Source organism: Gadus chalcogrammus, chromosome 13 (assembly GCF_026213295.1).
Source record: "Gadus chalcogrammus isolate NIFS_2021 chromosome 13, NIFS_Gcha_1.0, whole genome shotgun sequence".
NCBI classification, from domain to species: domain Eukaryota; kingdom Metazoa; phylum Chordata; class Actinopteri; order Gadiformes; family Gadidae; genus Gadus; species Gadus chalcogrammus.
This window is the reverse complement of record NC_079424.1, coordinates 2955443-2977398: the sequence shown is the minus strand read 5'-3', so window position 1 is coordinate 2977398 and position 21956 is coordinate 2955443. Positions and strand designations below refer to the sequence as shown.

General features: G+C 46.0%; 1 protein-coding gene across 1 annotated transcript in view; it reads left to right on the top strand.

Moving 5' to 3' along the window:
* igfn1.1 (immunoglobulin like and fibronectin type III domain containing 1, tandem duplicate 1) overlaps positions 1-21629 on the top strand; it is a 26210-nt gene extending 4581 nt beyond the window's left edge. The window contains exons 2-24 of the mRNA XM_056605521.1: positions 932-1018; positions 3717-3836; positions 5329-5471; positions 5781-5880; positions 6280-6315; positions 6517-6550; positions 6785-6968; positions 7688-7801; positions 7905-8073; positions 8300-8572; positions 8961-9800; positions 12508-12632; positions 13018-13159; positions 13854-14147; positions 14699-14995; positions 15739-15918; positions 16646-16774; positions 17098-17406; positions 17908-17993; positions 18518-18710; positions 19380-19676; positions 20216-20542; positions 21284-21629. Coding sequence (XP_056461496.1) covers positions 970-1018; positions 3717-3836; positions 5329-5471; positions 5781-5880; positions 6280-6315; positions 6517-6550; positions 6785-6968; positions 7688-7801; positions 7905-8073; positions 8300-8572; positions 8961-9800; positions 12508-12632; positions 13018-13159; positions 13854-14147; positions 14699-14995; positions 15739-15918; positions 16646-16774; positions 17098-17406; positions 17908-17993; positions 18518-18710; positions 19380-19676; positions 20216-20542; positions 21284-21288 — 4446 coding nt within the window. The 5' untranslated portion in view covers positions 932-969 and the 3' untranslated portion in view covers positions 21289-21629. The remainder of the gene's footprint in view (positions 1-931; positions 1019-3716; positions 3837-5328; positions 5472-5780; positions 5881-6279; positions 6316-6516; positions 6551-6784; positions 6969-7687; positions 7802-7904; positions 8074-8299; positions 8573-8960; positions 9801-12507; positions 12633-13017; positions 13160-13853; positions 14148-14698; positions 14996-15738; positions 15919-16645; positions 16775-17097; positions 17407-17907; positions 17994-18517; positions 18711-19379; positions 19677-20215; positions 20543-21283) is intronic.
* Positions 21630-21956: the final 327 nt, after the last annotated feature.

The following is a 21956-nucleotide window of genomic DNA, read 5'->3' as shown; positions in this document are numbered from 1 at the left end:
CGGACATTCAATAGCGTAATCACAGCTTGTCAGCGCAGCAGCACTCTCAGAATAGACGGCGGTAGGGTTGCAGGGTGGAGGAGGGTGTCGGGGAAGAGGGGTGGAGGGGTGGAGAGTGGAGGGGTTGGAGGGCTTGAGGGGTCACCAGACTGGGTGCTGCCCCTTGCTGAACATTGGTGGTAATAACAGGAAGGAGGCTCCTCTCATTCCGACAACACCGGTCGCCATCATTACGTGTTCTGCTGAAGGTTTCCTTGGTTATACGTTGAACCTGATCTCAGCCTGTTACTTAATGTGTTTGGGCGTTATTAATTAATGTTTCCATAAATAAAAAGGTGGCTTGTGTCGTTTGGCTACGATATTCAACTCCCTGACAATATTACTGGGTTTGTTCAAGAATCAAGATGTCTTATTAGTACATGTCATATATGTACTTAATAAATTAAGGCAGTGCACCTGTTAAGTTCTGGCTCCTCCACCTAGCATCTCCAAGTTATAAATATATATCAACCACAATATGATTGAAAAAATAGAACTCTGAAGAAATGTGTTCACACATCCACAGCTGCCTGTAGGCATCGCTGAGCAGGTGACTAGCCCCACCTGCTCTTTAAGAACATGAATCTCACTGCAGTTCAGTGAGGTTCAAAGCCTCTGTTAAATGACAAAAGCCTAGTGAAAGCTTTGTTTGTAAAATAGCTTTCTTGCATACAGGAATGGGTTAAATTAGGTTTGTTAGTGCTTGGCGCTTGGTTCTATGAACATCGTTACTGTAACGACGGCGCTATATTGTTTCTCTTCCTTCTGACAAATGTACTTATTGTAGGTCGCTTTGGATAAAAGCGTCTGCTCAATGTTGTCAATGTAAAACGTAGTAAAAGCAGCACCAAAACCAATCCCCTGCGTGTTTTTGTGTTTCCGAATCCACCAGAGCCTTTCTGAGTGGGCCGTACACCCCTGGACGACGAGATGATGAAGAAGTCCAAAATCGCTGACCAGACTGCCGCCGGGCAGGGGGGTGAGTAAAGAGGCCAGAGGCTTTCCTCTCTGGTTGCCATGGCTGTCAATCAAAAGGTCAGGGAGCACGGCCCTCACAGCTCCACGAGCCGACGGGGTCGGCTATCGATCCATCGCCAGGTCAGGACGTAAGAGCACAGAGATACCTGACCGGGAGACGTTTGAAGGTTGAAGACAGGGAGCTAACAAGACGAGGACGGCCGGGAGCGAGCGTAGGATTACGCTTTTTACAACGTTCACGTTCAACTCCTCTTCTGGTGATCCGTTCGCTCTGTATCTGAATTGCTAAAGGTTTCTCATTATGGAAGAGGGCTGCTTGTAATTACAGAAGTGAAGAAACTACAAGAATTAATCCTTCCAAGTATAATCGATCCCAAGTCTTCTAAATAAAACACCATAGTATATGAAGATGTACAAATCCATATTAACTACCGCCGAGAAAAACCTCTTGGTGACCTCTCAAGAGGGACCTTGGCATCACGGCCAATCACCATATCCATCCCCCTGACCTCTCTCGGGGCCTCGATTGGTTAATTCGACACGTCAATCAAACAAGCAAGAACAGAAGCGAAGAATGAACGGGAGTAGGGAGTGTGGATCAAATTCGAATTTGAATTTTTGTATAAAACCGTTGAAACATGAAAACAAAGGAAGAGCTCAGCCATGAAGAATGATGATGGGGGAAGAAAACAACAGAAACAACGCAAGTATCATCTCCGAAAGTGGAGATCATCACTGAACTTCAAGATGATTGCGACAAGCTGTCTGCCTTCAACATCGGAGATGGAATCAGACGGAGACAGAAGCGAAGATTAGAGATGATACATCTCCAAGACCTCATCCAGTGGAAGCAGTTTTCTAACAACACATTCCACACAACAACAGATCCAACCAGCAGATTCTCTCTGCCGTCCAGCAAACCAGTCCAACGACAAAACACATCATTTCTAACATTTCTACAACTCACACCTTATCCATCCATTTTCATACGATTTGTCTAAGTTGTCTTTCCATTGCTTTGGCCTGTTCCAGATGTGTCCCTTTGTGTTCCCTAAACCCCCCCCCCCCCCCCTCCTCCCCTCCCAACGTCATTGTGTTGAACCCACCTGTCCTTGTACAATGAATGTCCCTGTGTCTTCGTATCCCGACTCTCCTCTCCCAGGACCCGTTTCATTGTGGTTGTGTTCTATCTTACTGTCCTATTTCCCCCCCTCCCCGCTGTTGTGTTGCCTGTTAAGTCGACGTTTCCGATGACGCCCGGCCCTGTGAAAGAGGTATGCAAAGTGATGGAAAAAAAAAAAAACTCAAAAGCACATCCATACCCCTCACACATCTTGAATCCACCGGCACCACCTTCTCACATCGGCATGACTGTGCACTGACTGGGACTGCGGTGGCATGTGTGTGTTGGGGGGCTCCCAGTGACTCCCAGTGGGTTCAGAGGACGGAGGCAGAGCCAGGGTAGAGACCTGGCTCGAGCGTCACGACAGATACAGAACATCTGGTACCGTGGAGAATAGACCAAAGCCGTCCCCTTGCTTCTCACGCTGCGGGCTGAGGAGCAAAGACCTCGCTGAAACAAGATAATGAAATCCATGTAAACCTGCTGGTGGTAATGCTAATCTTAGTGTTCTTTCCGCTACTGTAGTTAGCATAATGCTGCTTTTATCTGGCATTTCAAGAGAACAGTTCGGTCCATGTTTGTGAACTTGATCTTAGGGTGAAACGTCTATTTCATGTTTCATAAATATTCCTATTTGTCCGATTTAAACAAGTTATCAACTTCGTTGTTTTCAGACGAGCTAGGAGTCAGGACAACAGGAAGATAGTAACAAGCGATTCTGCTTCAGTTAGAAAGCTAATGTCTTCTGTACAAACTGGGCGGGTTCACAAATCTAAACTGAACTGTGTTGAGCGATAGCAGAAGCATATGAAATACAATATTCAAGGTCTGTAGATGTATATTCCACTAAAGATCGTATTCATATATATAATATCAATATGTATTATTACATAAGTATTACGATAGGAATTTTTTAAGTGAATAAGACAATATTTCATTTTGTCATTATTTCAAATAGTTATGCTTCATTGAAATAAGCAATAGAAAAATTGCAATAAAATCAAAAAATAAAAAGGTTTGAATCTATGAACTTCAAGGTGAACTTAATATTCTTAAAATTTTTTTAGATATATTTATATATTTTTTATATTTTTTCTTATGTACTAAACATGTTCATTTGTAATAACATTGAAGACTGCAGTAAAAGTAAACAACCAAAAATATGACTGAAATAACTCAAACTCGAATTTATATTTTGATCATATTTATATCTCATAACATGAATACATTTATTATGTACTAAACATGTTAGTTTGCATTAACATTGAAGGCAACAGTAAAGATAGACTACAAAAAAGTTAACTAAATAACCAAAACTTAATAATAACTAAAACGTCATTTTATATCATCTTGATATTAATAATGAATTATTTATCTATTATTTATATCCTGATATAAATGCTTTTCTTACTAAACATGTTAGTTTGTATTAACATGAGGCGACAGTAGAGGTGAACCTCCCTAACCCTCACTGGAAGGTGACCGGGTTCTACTGCGATGGCACGCCTGAGTTCCCAGTGCCTGTCCTCTGTACCGCGTTCCCGGCGTTCCCTGTAGCGTGTCCTCCTGTTCCCAGGCATTCGGAAGAAGTCCAAGGTGCCCGGGGTGATGATCACCCAGTTCCAGGAGGAGCTTCCTGAGGACGCCACCACCCCGGACTTCACCCGCAAGCCCATCGCCCTGACCATACAGGAGGGTTCGTACCCCAACTCACTAATACCCTGACCATACAGGAGGGTACGTACCCCAACTCACTAATACCCTGATCATAGAGGGTAGGTACCCCAACTCACTAATACCCTGACCATACAGGAGGGTACGTACCCCAACTCACTAATACCCTGACCATACAGGAGGGTACGTACCCCAACTCACTAATACCCTGATCATAGAGGAGGGTACGTACCCCAACTCACTAATACCCTGACCATACAGGAGGGTACGTACCCCAACTCACTAATACCCTGCCCATACAGGAGGGTAGGTACCCCAACTCACTAATACCCTGATCATACAGGAGGGTACGTACCCCAACTCACTAATACCCTGACCATACAGGAGGGTACGTACCCCAACTCACTAATACCCTGATCATAGAGGGTAGGTACCCCAACTCACTAATACCCTGACCATAGAGGGTAGGTACCCCAACTCACTAATACCCTGACCATACAGGAGGGTAGGTACCCCAACTCACTAATATCCTGACCATACACAAGGGTATGTACCCCAACTCACAACTACCCAGATTCTACAGGGTACGTACCCCAACTCACTTCTACCCTGAGGCCCAACTCACTACTACCCTGACCACACAGGAGGGTACGTACCCCATTGCGAACCCTCACTACACTCATATAATCAAAGAACTACAATGTAATCATGGGGGGTTAGTGATAGGGATAGTCTAGTGGTTAGGGTTTTATTCTCTTCACGGTTTCTGGGTTTGACCACGTCTATCCATACCTGCTCCTTGACCAAATGGACGAATTAGAAAAATAAGCGAAATGACTCATAACTCATAAAATAGTAAACCAAAGATATCATGAAACTTAATCACACTGATGGCCGACACTATGGCCGTTTCCAACACTGGTGAACATCAGGACATGACCAAAGCGCTCATACATAGGAGGAGTACAGAACAGAAACATTTATATATGAGGGTGATCATCGGATGCAGTAAGGGGCCTCTCAGTGAACATGTAATCCTACCCTCACTCAGGGCTCGTTTTACCCAATATATCCATGGAGAGCAGATGGACTCATAATTCATGATGGGGACACGCATTGCTAATTTGACTTGGAGAAAAAATAACTTCCTATTTGGGAAGAGACATTAAACTATTTAAATGGCTTTATATATAAGAGATATAGATTTATTTCAAGAGAGAGAGAGAGAGAGAGAGAGAGAGAGAGAGAGAGAGAGAGAGAGAGAGAGAGAGAGAGAGAGAGAGAGAGAGAGAGAGAGAGAGAGAGAGAGAGATAGATAGATAGATAGATAGATAGATAGATAGATAGATAGATAGATAGATAGATAGATAGATAGATAGATAGATAGATAGATAGATAGATAGAATGAGATCGAGAGTGAAAGAGAGGGATCGAGAAGAGAGAATGGGCCTTGCCCCTGTACGCTGATGGAGTGCGGAGGATTCTGGTTCCTGACTTGTTGTGCCCCTCCCCAGGTAAACTCGCCGTGTTCAAAGCCAAAGTGATGGGGAACCCGACCCCCAAGGTCAGCTGGGGCCGGGCCAACGGCGAGATCGTCTACCATCCGGAGACCTGTCAGCAGAAGTTCGACGAGGTGTCTGGCGAGCACACCCTGGAGGTGAGCCTGCACATAGAAACACACCGTATAGAAGCTGCACCATTGATCAATCGGCCTAAAAATATATAGAAACTGGGTTTTTCGTGACTTTTGTGCATCGTCTCTTTTTAAAATTCCACAATTGAATTTTAATCTTTTAATGTCTTTGTATTTTAATTAAGAGGAGAAAACAATTGTATCGATTTATCTTACAGGGTAGGTTGGATGTTATGGTGACAGGGGAATGTAGATGTCTATGTATGAATATAACGTGCACTCTGAAGTGAAGGTATTCTGAATAGGAAACACCACACGTCACCCTGTGCTCAGTTTAACAAGGTGGACCCGGACGATGCAGACACCTACAAGTGTTTCGCCACCAACGACCACGGCCGGGCAGTGTGCACCGTGTTACTGAACGTCATAGAGGGTAGGAACTCCTTTATCTCTCTGAAGCAATCCTTCTAATTCTAAACCTTTAGAATTAGCAACGGCAAGACTTTTTTACAATTGAATATTATCATTATTGTTGGTTGTACGTCCTTGCACTTAAAAATAGTACTTATCATTGTGTCGCGTCTTATCCTCGCTATCTTTGTTTTATACGGGGAATGGGTTAACCAAGTTCATTTTAGTACTCGGTTCTATGAAAATCCTGACAGCGATGTATTGTTGTTTCTCTTCTTCTGACAAATGTACTTATTGTAATTCATTCATATACGTTTGAAGTTGTATTCAAATACAGACTATTCCATGTTGATTTAATCTATAATTTTGCTGAATATACAAATAAATACTACTACTTGATATCTATGCTTTTCTTATCTAGTTGGATTCCGTAAGAAAAAGGAACAAAAAGTGGAAGGTGAGCTTCTATTTAAATCAATAAAGTCACAAATAATAGAAAAGCGCTGATATTAATTATTTTTCCTCAAAACTAATTACGTCTACCCCATGGTCACTCCAATCTTTGAATGTATGCACTGAGCTCATAGAAAACATACTTTTTTACAAGAAAATAATTACCATTAACTGTATGATAATTACCGTTTGTATGATTCCTCAGAGCCCTCAGAGCTCAGAAAACAACTGAAGAAACGGTAGGCATAAACACAGTACCTCACAGTGTCGTGATGATTATTTTAACCAGGGCCTTAAACACCTACACTAAAATAAAGCCTGAAAGACAAAGTTGGCAGCAGTAAAATGTAAAACGTGAAAGAAAAAGGCTTAGTTTTAACAAAAACAATTGTAAATTGCTCGGAGCCATAAAAAGCACAGCCCCAATGTGTTCCAAAGTGAGAGGCGTTAAAGACGGCGTTTGGTTCCTGCAGAAAGCCCGATGGGACCCGCGAGGAGAAGCCCATGGATAACGAGGAGAAGGTCTGGGAGATCCTGCTCAGTGCCGATAAGAAAGACTACGAGAGCATCTGCATCGAGTACGGCATCACCAACTTCCGCGGCATGCTGACGAGGCTGAGCGAGATGAAGAAGGAGAAGGAGGCCGAGGTGGCTCAGGTAGGCCTGTGCTCCCCCACATGGAAGGGCGACAACAGGTACAGGTGTGTCTACACTTCAGAGAACGCTCTCCTGAGCAACACTGGAAGGAGGGACCCCCCCCCACTCTGCGTTCCATCTCAAGATTTCTTCTTTGCTAATTACGGGAGTTTTCTTTTGCCCTCTGCGGGGCTAGGGACAGGGGGGTGTCATAATTATACGGCCTGTTAAGCCCTTTGAGGCTGCACCTGTGATTAAGGGCTCTCGTCATCTCATCTTCATCCGCTTATCCGGGGTCGGGTCACGGGGGGAGCAGCTCAAGCAGGTGGCCCCAGACTTCCCTTTCCCGGGCCACATTGAGATTAAGGGCTGTACACATAAAATTGAATTGAAATTGAACAGAATGAAAGACTACGATACACATGGAAATGACAGAACTGAGGTTTATATTGCACAGGGATTCACACAGTGCACTGATATGTTTTGTAAGATGCGTACAAATGATATTTATCAGAAGATAAAGGGCTGACTCTTTTCTAAAAGCAGTGAGTTATGATCCATTATCCATAAATATCACAACTAGTTTGACAGCGGAATGCAAGGGCATGTTTACCGCCATGTTCAAAGGAACAGATGCTGGTGTGTACGACAACCACATCTAGGTTGTTTTTGCTTGATCACGGCTTTGTCTGAAGACGTTTCCTTCTTCTGCTCCGATCTCTCATCTCCTGTTGTTGCAGTTTGTGTCGCACATCAGCACTCTGAAACACATTGACGTCAAGGACAATGACTGTGCCACCATCGAGATCGACATGGACCTCAAAGACCCCAACAGCAAGGTCTTCCTCTACAAGGTGAGACCCCAACAATAACTGTGTTCTCCATGTTTCTGATGGTCTTCATGAGTGGTGGCTCTCCACCCGTGTGTCTTGTTCCAACGTTTTCCCTTACCATCAGGATGGAATCATGGTTCCCTTCACCACGGAGCTGGGGGAAGAGCTGAAGCACAGTTTGAAACGGATTGGAAAGAAGTACGTTTTCTCCATAAAGAAACTGGGGTCAGAAGACGCTGGACTTTACTCGGTGGACGTCGGGGGTGTCAATGTTTTCTCCACTGAATTTAAAGGTAGGTCGCCTCAGGTGGGATAGGTTCGCTAGCGGCAGTAGCTCAGGAGGTAGAGCTGGCTGACTTGTAAGCGGAAGGTTGCGAGGTGTCCCTGAGCAAGACACCTTAACCCCTTATTGCTCCTGACGAGCTGGCTGTCACCTTGTGTGGTTAACGCTGAGCTACGTTCTGTGGATTCACTTTTCACGGTTTTCCTTCATCTTCTTCTTCCCTTTCAACCTGCCAGTCCCTGACGTCAGCTTTGCGGTCAAAATCCAAGAGGTGAAGGCCGTTGAGAGGGAGAACGCTCAGTTCCAGTGTGTTCTGACCGCTCCCATGAACGAGATCAAATGGTTCGGGAAGTCCGCCCCGCTCGAAGACGGGGAGAAGTTCCAGATCCTGGTGTCGGAGGACAAGCTAATCCACAAGCTGATTGTGAAGGACGTCATGCCATTGGACGGGGGCATCTACGCAGCTGTGGCAGGGATCAAGTCCTGCAACACGTTTCTGATCGTGGAGGGTGAGTTCTAGCATTCATCGGTTTCATGTTCACCGCAGTGGTAGAACGAGCTCCGTGCTGATGTCAGGAGCGCAGAGCTGCTCAACAGCTTCCACAAAAGAATCAAGACTCACCGCTTCAGAGGTCACTTAGACTCTGCATTGCTTCCCCCCCGTTACTTCCCCCCCCCCCCCCCTCCTCCACCCCTTATAGCCAGCTTCGTTGTACACAAGGAATGGGTTAAGTGCCTGGCCATTGGTTCAATGAACAACCAACAGCGAAATATTGTTTCTTTTGACAAATATACTTATTTGAAGTCACGTTCGATGAAAGCGTCTGCTCTATTCCCTAAATGTGAATGTAAAAATGTAATGTAGCGATACATTGACCACCGTGGTTCTGGCCTCAGCCGATAAAGATCCCGCCGGCAAGGGGAAGAAGGGCGCCCGCAAGGACACGGTGGCGGGCGGCGGCAACGACGAGGAGCTGATGAAGATCGCCAAGGACCAACAGGCCAAGTACGAGAAGGAGATGGCAGAGAAGCTGGTGGCCGCCAAGAAGGCCAAAGAGGAGTGGGAGGCCCAGCAGGTGGTGGACAAGGTCCAGGCTAAAGCCGACGCTGAGGCCAGAGCCGCCGCCGCCAAGGCCAGGGGAGGGGCTGGTGGAGCCGGTGGTGATGGTGCTGTAGACGCTACTGGTGGTGGTGGTGCTGGAGGTGGAACTGGAGTTGGAGGTGGAGCTGGGGGTGGTGCTGGAGGTGGAACAGGAGGTGGAGCTGGAGGAGCTGGAGGTGGAGCTGGAGGAGCAGGAGGTGGAGCTGGAGGAGCAGGAGGTGGAGCTGGAGGAGCAGGAGGTGGAGCTGGAGGCGGAGCTGGGGGTGGTGCAGGAGGCGGAGCTGGGGGTGGTGAAGGAGGCGGAGCTGGGGGTGGTGCAGGAGGCGGAGCTGGGGGTGGTGCAGGAGGTGGCGCTGGGGGTGGAGCTGGAGGCGGAGCTGGAGCTGGAGGCGGAGCTGGGGGTGGAGCTGGAGGCGGAGGTGGGGGAGGAGAAGGTGGAGCTGGAGGAGCTGGAGGTGGAGCTGGAGGAGCTGGAGGTGGAGACGGTGGAGCTGGAGGAGCAGGTGGAGGTGGAGGCGACGGAAAGGGAGGCGATGGAGGTGATGAAGACGGCGATGAAGAAGGGGCGGAGGGGGAAGGAGGCAAGCGTAAGAAACGTGTCAGAGACGCCCCCCTGATCCCGGAGACAGTCGTAGGTAAGGACTTCACTCTGAACCGTGCACGGTAGACCTAAGCTACGGCCACGCAAAAGCGCGTCATGTGCGTAAGAGGCGTAGGAAATTGGCGGTTTTGCGTAGGGAACCATTGGTTTCGACGCGTAGATGCGTTACACACGCTAAAGCAGCGCGTTAGGCGCGATTTTACGCACCAAACGTGCCTGACACAAAAATGCAACTCTTTACGCTCTTACACGCGACGCTTAGCCGCGATAGACATTCAGCGTTGAGCTTGACCCGACGTCACTGGCAGAGAGACGAAGGACGCACAGAAGCAGAAAGAACATGGACGACCAAGTCATCGTTTCAGTGTGTTTCCTACGTTCCTCGGACTCCCACAACAAATACAGCCCAGCGATGGTGGTGATCTCAGCCATGTTTGTGGAGCAAAAGAAAAAAGCGGGGTAAAATAAGTTTTGGGCAGGCTCATCTAGCTGCGTAGGCGCGTAAGGCGAGTTGAACCATTTTTGTGACACACAATGATCAGGCGGCAGGTTAGGGGCGATACGCGCATAACCCTACGCATGTAACACGTTTGGTGTGGCCGTACCTTAACAAGACCACGATATATTACCTCATTAGAATTCATCTCATCGATTTGTATATTTAAATGTGTCCAAAAAGACAGCCAAAACAAACTCTTATTCCATTACAACAGTGCTTTTTGTGTTTTGAGGGAGTATAAGCGACTATCAGCCAAAATACAAACCAAACAAGAGTAGTAAAAATTCCTGCGTTTGATCTACTGTTATCCTGAGTAAACTACTTCAACAGAAATAATTGGGGTCTTTAAATGAACACAAACAAACATCTATTAAAGATAGAAAAAACAACCCTACAATTTCCCTAAATGACACCTGGAAAGATTGGTTAAATGATTAACCCCCAGTCTCTGTTGGTTGTTTGTAATGAGTGTTTGTGCCTCCATCTATTTGTCCTGAAGTTCGCATCCTAAATGGTAAGTCGGTCCAGTAGTAGTGTTAATATCGTCATGTCAACAGCAGCCGCGGACAAAACAGCCAATCAAAGAGTGAGTGATAATAATTAGTCCACCTAGAATAATTAGTTCACCTAGGCAGTTGTACATCCTGGCACTGAATGTATACACTTATTGTATGTTGTACGTCCTGGCACTGAATGTACACACTTATTGTATGTTGTACGTCCTTGCACTTTTTAAAAATAGTACTTGTGTAGACTTATCCTAGCTATATTTCTTGTATACGGGGAATGGGTTAACCTAATGATTGCTAGTGCTCGGCACTTGGTTCTTTGAACATCCTTACTGTACCGACAGAGATATATTGTTTCTCCTTCTTTTGACAAATGTACTTATTGTAAGGCCCAATCCCATTTCTACCCCTTCCCCTTCCCCCTCCCCCTTCTTTTGAAGGGGTAAGGGTAAGGGGTAAGGGGAAGGGGTTAGGGGTAGAAATGGGATTGGACCTAAGTCTCTCTAGAAAAAAGCAAAATGTAATGATAAATGTAAAATGCAATTGTAATTATGAATACGCGGCAAACCATGGAAACCAAAAGATGGTAGTTGTCCACGGAAACAGGCGATCAGGCTCCGGGGGACGGAGACGGATCTCCGGGGGGGGGGAAGCCCCCCCGCAAGGGGAAGCAATCAGCGGGGGGATCGCAGGACCCATTGATCCCAGAGACAGTGGTCGGTAAGGCCCAGGGCAGGGCACTAGGCCCCGCATGAGAGGGCCCTGGCCCGCAGCAAAGCCATCTGACCAAACGGATGACTTTCTGGGCCGTTTGAAGGTGTGAGCTATCAAACGGGAGCAAACATTTGATCTCTGGGGGAGATTAAATGGCGCTTTTTTTTTTTGTTGCAAAGATTACTGATTAGAGCCAAGCTTTGCTGCAAGGATGATATTACCTTTAGGGGATGTTGATGAAAACCATATGCGCATATATATAAATATGTATAAAAAAAAGAAATATATATATATATATATATATATATATATATATATATAGGCCTATGTACTTTTTTTATTTTGCTCCTGCTTTCGCAACTCCAGTTGCCTTTAAGTCAATATTTTCAAAATGATACAACAAGTGCAGGAAAGTCTAAGAAATTTGAAGGTGAATACAATCATGCATTCACAAAGCTAAATGTATCCCTCCTTTGTATTAAGATGAAAGTTTGGTTCAACAAGAGTAAAAGGTTTGTTATCAAGTGACGCTTATGCGAGTACATTAATTGACAAATGTTGGTAGATCCGGCAAGATCAGTTACAATATGAACCCTTGAAAAGTGTGAGACTTTATTTAAGGGATGCGGGGAAAGCTAATCAATTGGGGGAAATAACTAGAAGGTCATAAAGCACGACTTCAAACTGGTGTCAATTATTGAAGGGCATTCAAACATCAACTTTGAAGTACTACTTCAAACGGCTGTCAATAATTGAAGAGCATTCAAACATCATCTTTGACATTCAACATGCATTTAGTATAAACACACACAGCATGGATCAACAAGAAATGTCAAGGGTGATGTTTGATCGATTTGAGAGTTGAGGGAAGCGTATTAACTCATATACGTACATAACATGCAGCTGTGTATGCAATGCATCAATGAATAAAGTTAACATAGCATTTACCCGCTCTCATTTTGCCAAGCTGTCTGAGAGTCACGTGCGAATTTACTCACCCACCGGTGGTTTATTCCTAGATCCAGGGGTTCACTTCCACGCTGGGCTTTCCGACGTTAAAGCTATCGTCGGAGAACCAGCAGAAATCGAGTGCAAAGTGAGCAGCGAAGAATGTGAAGGATTCTGGTACAAGGATGGAGAAGAGGTGAGCCCTTGGTATCGTACTAAACATAAAGATGTAGCCACAGGTCTCCATGTAAAAAGAGAGTGTTAGATTCTGATCAGAGTTAATGAGTAGTGGGGCAGGCTGGTCTCATGGTTAGGGTGTTATCAGCTGAAAGGTTCTGGGTTTGAATCCCAAAGTCCACTGTCTATCTGTAGCTGTCCTTGAGCAACAACCCCGACCTGCTCCTAAACAGCAGGCAAACACAAAGCTGCTTCGTACAAAAAAATCCACGACGTAGTATGACTTCATTCATCATTAACGTAACATAAAGATTGAAAAACATTCATCATTAACGTTATTCAAGCCGAATCCCACACTGCAACACAATGTCTTACAACCTGTCTCCACTTTTCCCCCTTTCAAGATTACGTCGAATGAGGATTTAACCATCTCTAAAGACGGAAGTTTCCACAGACTGAAGATCAGTAAGGTCACGGAGGAGACGAGCGGGACGTATCGCTTTGAGGCCGACGGCCGCAAGACCGAAGCGGTCATCAGTGTTGAAGGTAAACATGCTGCCCTTTTAAAGAAGTGGATACATGCGTTGCGTTAGAGCATTCAACAGCATTCGGTATGTTGGGTTAAAGCATTAAACAATGATGCGATAAATTTGCTTCCAGGATGCTTGGTCATCTAGTTTAGTAGTAAGGGTACTAACTTCTAACTATTTAGTAGTGAGGGTATAAGTCTCTCAGCCTGGAGGGTTCTGGTTTGAATTACAAAGGCTCCAGTCTACCTGCAGGCATCTTAAGGCCTGTTGCGTACCGGCTCCTTGATGACATGTTATGCTCCTTAACGACAAAGAAATTAGTATTGAATACAAGGCCCGAATCCCTGAGTACTTGAGTACCAACTTTTGTAGGTGTTCTTTCTTTTTTAAAGCTCCTGAAAGTGAGACCATGCATTTCACTGTACGAACGGATTTGTCTGGAAGGCATTATTGTAAAATGTTGGCGAACAAAACATAATTTATAAAGCCTCTGCCAAAATACTAACATTATAAATCATGTATTTGAAATAGGTCTGGAAATGTATTACAATACTATTTAGAATATTTGGTTTATCATTTGGTTTATGCGTACTCCTTTGCGTCCTTAATCAGAATTCACGGTTATTCCCCAATAACCCATCTCCGAAACGAAAAAACATAAAAATCTCCTCCTCCGTGTTTAACCAACCTGCCTGATGTCACTCCCTAAGATCCGCCCAGATTCAGCGCGGAGGACATCGAGGCCTTCAAGGCCCCCGTCACGGTGAAGAAGGGGCAGAAGGCCACCTTCAAGGTGCCCCACTTGGGCCGCGAGCCTGTGAAGATCCAGTGGTACTTGGACGGGGAGGAGCTGTCGGACCAGTCCAACATCCGCATCGACAACAGCGAGGGCGAGTGCCGCCTGAACCTCATCAAGCTGCAGCGCAAGGACAGCGGCGAGGTCAAGATCAAGCTGAAGAACGAGTTCGGGAGCATCGAGGCCTACAGCGAGCTGGTGGTTCTGGGTCAGTGTGTGAAACGCTGTTTACACTGTTAGGCACGTACATGGTTTCATAGTTTTGGGTTGGACTCCAAATGTCCAACTTAAATGTCAAATGTATTTCAATCAAATTGTATTTGCATAGCACTTAATCACAGGTAGCCTCAAAGGTCTTAACAGGCCTTATCTGTATGACACTCCCCTGACCCTATCCCCCCAGAGAGCAAAAATAACTCTCTTTATTAGCAAGGATGACATCTAGAGAAGGAACGCAGAGTGGGGGATCCCTCCTTCCAGGGATGATCAGGAGTGCAATGGGCACCGTAATAGACGGACATGCAGGCAAAACATTTTAAATCGCTGATGGGGTGCTGGCCGGTTAACGTTAAGGAGAGTCCAGGCATTCAGTTTTAGTCACGGCGATATGCCAGTCTTCCAGTCGCAGTCACTGCAGCCCGACGCTTCATCCACGCATTTAAAGTTTGCCGTTGACTTATCGATGGGCTGCTCCAACGTCGAGGATGAGCGACGGAGGAGAACGTGTTGAAGAACGTGTGGTTCTGTTGTCACCCACAGACCGGCCCACACCGCCCATGGGGCCGCTGGAGATCGTGGAGGCCTCGTCCTCCGCCGTCGAGGTCAAGTGGAGGGCGCCCAAGGACGCCGGCGGCTGCAAGATCGACCACTACATCATGGACCGCCAGCAGGTGGGCCGCAACACCTGGAAGAAGCTGGGTCCTATCGGACCGGAGGCCCAGTACCGGGACATCGACGTGGAGCACGGCCGCCGCTACTGCTACCGCATCCGCGTGGAGACCGAGATGGGCATCAGCGAGGTCATGGAGAGCGACGACGTCCAGGCCGGCACTAAAGGTACCGCGGGGGTTCTTACTTTGACAATGGTTCAGTGTTTTACCTTTGTCTTGACAACAGACACACACACACACATGTTCGGATCCATTACATGTATCTTTTAGGCTCGACAAGTGGAAGAAAATTAGTAAACACAAAAATAATTTATTTGTTAATAATTTATTTATTTATCGTTATATCGTAATCGTTTCTTTAACATTATTAATACTTTTATTTGGTTATTATTATTATTAAACATTACATTAAAAGTGTGATTTTATTTGGTAAGCCCAACCCAAGGTGAAAATGTCCGATGCCTTGCTAGAAGTTAGGGTTACACCTCTTGCCCACTCCCCCATCCGTCAACGGATGACGGATGGGGGAGTAGTCTTTGCAGAGGCATCCGTCAGCCAAGCCCGAGCAAACGCGATATGATTGGATGACGGATCCGTCGCTGCCTGAAAAGTAATAAAAAAATAAACTTTTTGACGGAGCCGACGGGTCCAACGGAACGGATGGATCCAGAATGCATTGCGGCTCCGCCCCATTCAAAGTCAATGGGATCCGTCAAAGGACAGATGCAGTGGGCAAGAGGTGTTAGGGTGTAAGGCCCAATCCCATTTCTAACCCTTACCCCTTCCCCTTCCCCCCTTCCCCCTTCAAAACAAGGGGGAGGGGCAAGGGGTAGAAATGGGATTGGGAAGTACCATAACATTTGTCTTCTTTTCAACCATGAACCATTTACACTAATTCCAATTTCCCAGCATACCCTGGGCCCCCCTCGGCACCCAAGGTGGTCAGTGCCTTCAAGGACTGCATCAACCTGACCTGGGTCGCCCCGGGCAACACGGGGGGCACCAGTATCCTGGGCTACAACGTGGAGAAGCGCAAGAAGGGGAGCAACCTGTGGGGGTCCGTCAACCCCCCCGACCAGCTGGTCAAAGGTCGGTGGCTCGCACGTCCGACAGTACACCACGAGGTCACATGCCGAGGGTAATGGGCCTTGTTCACCACCTGAAGGCTTCCTCTGCTCCATCTAAACCAGTGGTTCTCAAACTGGGGTACGTGTTCCCCTAGGGGTACTTTGGAGTAATGCAGGAGTTATTCTGAAAATAGAATAAAAAATATATATGTATATAACTCTTAAAATAAATGCTACCTATACATTTTTGATCACCCTGAGTAGGTGTGATTCCGAAAAAGAAAATCAAAAAGTGGTTGAAATTTAATCTGAAAACAAGGAGAAGTGCATTCAGAAACACCATAATGGCGTCAGTTCCAGGAGGAATGCATTTGTACTGGATTCACCTCTACATGCTCTGACCCTCCCCTGGTGTTGTGCTTCCTCTCTGGAGAAATTAGCCAACAGTTGCAAAAAGCACAAGACCATGTTTCTCATTAAATTTGCGCCCTTTTAATGTTAACGTTTACACTGCCTAACAGAACGGACCTACATTATTAATGTTTCACCTGCCGGTGAATGGGGTACTCAGCAGAAAAGATGTACACTAGTAGCAAAAGTTTTAGACCACTGATCTAACCGATTCACGGGGTTCCCCTCGCCCGATTAGCATACCACGCCGGTCGTATGGAGAATGGGGCCAACAGACGCTGGCTCAGTTTGTCTCAGTCTCTAATGTGTATTAAACTGGATACCGTGACTCTTTACAGGGAAGAGCTTTGGAGTGAAAGACGTGAACGAGGGACTGGAGTACGAGTTCCGCGTGGCCGCCGTCAACGACTCCGGGGCCGGAGAATTCGGCAACCCGTCAGATTTCGTATTCGCCAGGGACCCCAAAAGTAGGTATTTTCACAACTCCACGTTGCTTCAGGGCTGTCCATGTCAATTGCATTGCAATTAAATGTTGAATCCTCCTTCCATCACTTAGTCCAGATCTCTCATGCACTACAACACGCAATCCACATGACTCCATTCAGCAGACCCCCTACCAGTGGAGTGCAATGCCTAGCAACACATTTTACTCTTCAATGGACTGTTATTCTGTGTCTCCTATGGACTGTAAAGCTTAGCCACACATATGACTCCATTCAGTAGACCCCATACCATTTTCCTCTGTCACTGCCTGAACAATGAGCCACAACACTCGACCGCTCTCTTCCAGAGCCGCCCGGTAAGGTCATCGACATGAAGGTGACGGACTCCTCCTACACCACCTTGTGTCTGTCCTGGACCAACCCCAAAGACCTCCCCGGGGAGCAGGACGAGGCCAAGGCCTTCTGGGTGGAGATGCGGCCCGCAGAGTGCCCTGAGTGGGAGCGCTGCAACATGAGCCCCATCACCGGCTCCACCTTCACCGTGAAGGGCATGAAGTCCATGGCCATGTACTGGGTCAGGGTCATCGCCTTGAACGAGGGGGGCAGCGGAGAGCCCTGCGAACTGGACAACTACGTCCTGGCCATGCCCCCGCCGGGTAGGGATGAGCACCGCACACGTCTCCCCTCACTTCATGAACGAAACGCTACTGGTCTCCAGCTGTAGCTTTGTTGTTAACCTAGCGATTGTTAGTGCTTGATTCTAGGAACATCCTCTACCGACAGCGATGTATTGTTTTTTTTTCTTCTGACAAGTGTACTCATTGTAACTGCTATATGCGCTTAATGTAAATGTACTGCGAATATCTAGTCGTTATTTAAGTTTATGCTCAGCCTTAATCTTAATCATGATGCTACCAACTAAGTTTACTACCCCTACAACTCTCTAATAAATTATGAGCTGATATTAATCATAATGATACAAAATAATCATGTAGACTACGATAACATGTTCTTATCGAACTAGTACTCAATACATTGTGTCAGCTGACACAATGCGATGTAGCAGCAAGTCGACTTGTGTGAATGTGTTTCGACGACCAAATCCTCTCGTTCTCATTGGAAATCTGTTTAACGGTTTAACTTCCTGCCGTGTCCAGTGAGGCCGCGGTTCACCAACTCCAAGATCAAGAGTTTGGTGGTGGTGCGGGCAGGAAACTCTGCGCGTTTCAACGTCGACTACGAGGTGAGCATCGACGTAGGCCGTGGGAGGGCGAGCCGAAAGGTTCCGGGTTTGAAGCCCTATGTCCGCAGCCTGACCTATAGGCATTATTGAGCAAGAAGGAATTGAACATTAACATGACCTGGTCAGATTAAATACTTAATAGTACATTAATGAATATGATTAGGATTAGGATTCTCTATTTCTCATATACTGTACTAGAAAACTCTGCATTTAACCACCACTAGGATCATTTAGCCATATCTAAAGACTATTTAACAATCACTAGTAGCACTAGAGCCTTCGACCATCACTAGCAGCCTTCAACCATTGCTAGCTACATTAGGAGCATTTAACCATCAGCATGGTGCCTTGCTCAACGGCAGGAGTATTTACCCAACATGTACGCATTGTGGTGAGGGAGGGAGATCCGACAAACTCCACCCAGCAGTGAAATGCATTCTGGGCCACGGATGAGCAGAGATGCATGAGTTACTCTAGGGCTAAGGGTGACTATGCTAATGACTCAATTCTTATACTGTGCCAAGGCGTCTCCCTGGCCCGAGGTGAAGTGGCTGAAGGATGGGGTGCCTGTCTCCAAGAGGGTAACCATTAGCAACACAGAGGGAGCCTCGCAGCTCCTCCTCCCCTCCGCGGAGCGTTCCGACACGGGCGTGTACACCATCATGATCAAGAACATCGTGGGCCAGGAGTCCTTCAGCGTGGAGATCAGAGTCACAGGTCAGATCACAAATATCTATTGGAATGCCACTCCAAAAAAGCTAAACTACATTATCAGGAGTAGGTGTGTTGTGGCGGGTGGTCAGTGCCTTTCCGATTCACTCTTGGGTGCATGCCTCACGCGTACATGTTAACTTGTCTGTGCTTGGGTGTGCGTGCGCCCAAGCGTGTGTGTGTGTGTCCGAGCGTGTGGGTTCGTGTGTGTCAATATGTGTATAGGGCCTAAAAAAAAAGAAAGTTTGGTTCCTGTTGGTTGTCAGTTGTGGTCATGGGTAGGTAGTGAATTTATTTTATTTTTTTATTTTATTTTTTCCAGCGGCAGCGAATGATAGGTAGGTTGTTTTCATTTAAAAACGAGAGAATGCGCTCATCCTTGTACAGAATGAAGAGGTGCTGTACAAAAACGTAATTATAGTTTGTGTCAAAACTTTTTTCTGTTTTTTCTTCCATGATCATAAAATAATTTGGGTGGCACATAAATTGACAGGGTCGGTCGGAAACCGGAACCAAATATTTTTTTTTTTAGGCCTAGGTGTGTGTGCGGATGTAGGTGGCTATACGTGCGTACATGCATGTCACTGTGCGTTTGCGTGTCCATCTCTTCGTATCCACGCGTTTACATGCATACCCACTCATCCATAATCAACCCCCCCCCCCCCCCCCCCCCAGACGAACCCAAGCCCCCGGGCCCGGTGGAGCTGGACGAGAAAGTCCCCGGGACGGTGACCGTGTCCTGGGAGGGGTCCCCGGACGAGAAGAGGGACGACCGGCTGTACTACGTGGTCACCAAGCGGGACTCCACCAAGCCCACGTGGTGCACAGTGGCCGACCGCATCTTCAACAACCGCTTCACCGCCTGCAACATCGTGCCGGGCCGCGAGTACCAGTTCAGGGTGTACGCCAAGAACGACATTGGCTCCTCCAAGCCCTCCAGCAGCGCCAAGTGGTCCATCAGCACCAAGAAAGGTCAGGCCCCGGGGGTCCTCTCCTTATCAAGCAGGATAATGAGATAAGGAATCGGCTGTTTGTGAACGTATGGTTATGAGAGGAGCGTACGCTGACAGCTGATGCGTCTTCTCATTATCATGTGTAGGCCAAAGGATGATGCCTCATCTCATTATCTTGAAAGCAAACAGCTATTCCAGTGAATTTGTTTTCATTTAAAATCCAAATTTGCATATTGTACTGATTTTCAATATATAGTATAAACTGGTAGGTAGGTAGGTAGGTAGATCTATAAATATCCTTCCCCATGAGGGAGATTAAGGTACTACAACAGAAGGGGTGAACATAAAAAAGACTACTTAATAATGGAAATAGACAAAACTTAGCACTATTTATTGATAATGTTTGAAAAAAAACTGATGTATATATTTAGAAAACTGAATTGTCCTTCAATTATGTTCACCTGTATGTCCACTTATAGACAACCAAATCCTACTTATATCTTACGATGAGGAACCTTCACCACAACCCCATTAACCCAATCCCCTTCCGTCCCACAGTGAAGTTCGTGCTGAGCGAGTCCGAGACCAAGGCGTGCACCCTGGAGCGCACGCCCAAGTTCCTGGTGCCCCTGAAGAAGCACAACGCGCCCCAGGGCTACGAGTGCTACATGACCTGCGCCGTGCGCGGCGAGCCCACCCCACACATCACCTGGCTGCGCGACAACATCAGCCTCAACACCAACACCAACTACCTGATCTCCAACACCTGCGGCGTGTGCTCCCTGCTCGTACTCACGGTGGGGCCAAAGGACTCCGGGGAGTACAAGGTGATCGCCGAGAACAACCTAGGCCGAGCGGAGTGCAGCACCAACCTCACTGTCAGAGGTAGGAGGGACGCAGGGTTGATGGTTTAGATTCTAGGGCTGTTGGCTCAATTTCTAGGGTTGTGTTTTTTGTAATCGTGCTTTCTAGGGTTGGATTTGTAGGGTTGTATTGTTGCAACTGTTCTTTCTAGGGTTGTATTTTTGTAACCGTTCTTTCTAGGGTGGTATTTTTGTAACCGTTCTTCGTAAGGTTGTATTTGCATGGTTGTATTTTTGTAACTGCTCTTTCTAGGGTTTTATTTTTTGTAACAGTTCTTTGCAGATTTTTATTTTTTAACCATTCTTTTGAGGGTTGAATTTTTTTAACCTTTAGTATATTTTTCTAATTCTTCTTAGTAGGGTTGTATTTTCTAACTGTTCTTTGCACGATTATTATTTTTTTAACTGTTCTTTGTAGGGTTCTATTATTGTAAGTGTTCTTTCCAGGGGATGTTTTTAGCTCTGGCTAATTTGGTGTTTATGTTCATTGAGCGTATATGGGCTGTGATGTGATATGGGGGCTGGGGGAGAAACTGGTACCCCTCCCAGATGAAATGTCCTGGGTACCATAACTCAATCACTGTAAGCATCCTTGAGTAGTATGGCTAAACTCAAACCTAATTGCCCTGGATAGAGTTGGCCGAATTACGAAATAGTGACGATGGTCATAGAAACCGATGTTTGTATAGCTTCGCCTGATTTTGTGTATTGTAATGTATAACCACACTTGAAACTCATGATTCTCTTTGTGTCCTTCTTTCAGATTAAACCAGCACTTTGGAGACAACGTCCCCAAACTAGGAGTCCTAAGAAGTTTCTTCGACACAGGAAGCATGTGTTTTAATCTGGTCCTGTGTGTTTGCGTGTTCAGTTACACATGAATGTTTGAATCAATTCGCTTTAGTCTTAGCCACAGATGGAAAGCTTTGAACGGCTTGTGAGTCTTGATTTCTAGAGTGCATATGAATAAAAGATTTGCAAATTGAACAGAATATGAATTTGCAATGGTACACATTTTTCACTCTGAATTTCCGATAGCCTTTAGGTGAGCAATAGGCGAGTTTAAATTAAACATAATAAAAAAAAAAGTACTTGAAATGCTGCTGTTGTAGATCATAAGGATAGCCTATGATTCATGAAGTAGTATTCCTGTAGGTGAAGCCATTATTAAATAAATAATGAACCACTAATCCTCAGCAATAATTGAAAGGTTATGCTTGCTGTTCTTAAACATTACGCAACACATTATAATGTCATAGTTGTATTGGTGTGTTAATGCAAAATAGTGCAAACAGACCACACACTGCATGCTTCAGAATGGAGAAAGAGAACAGTTATTACTATACATACAATGCAACGTATTTTGAAACATGCCATTTTAAACTGTATGGAGCTTGGTGTAAATAAACATTTCAAAAATATCCACAACGACTTTT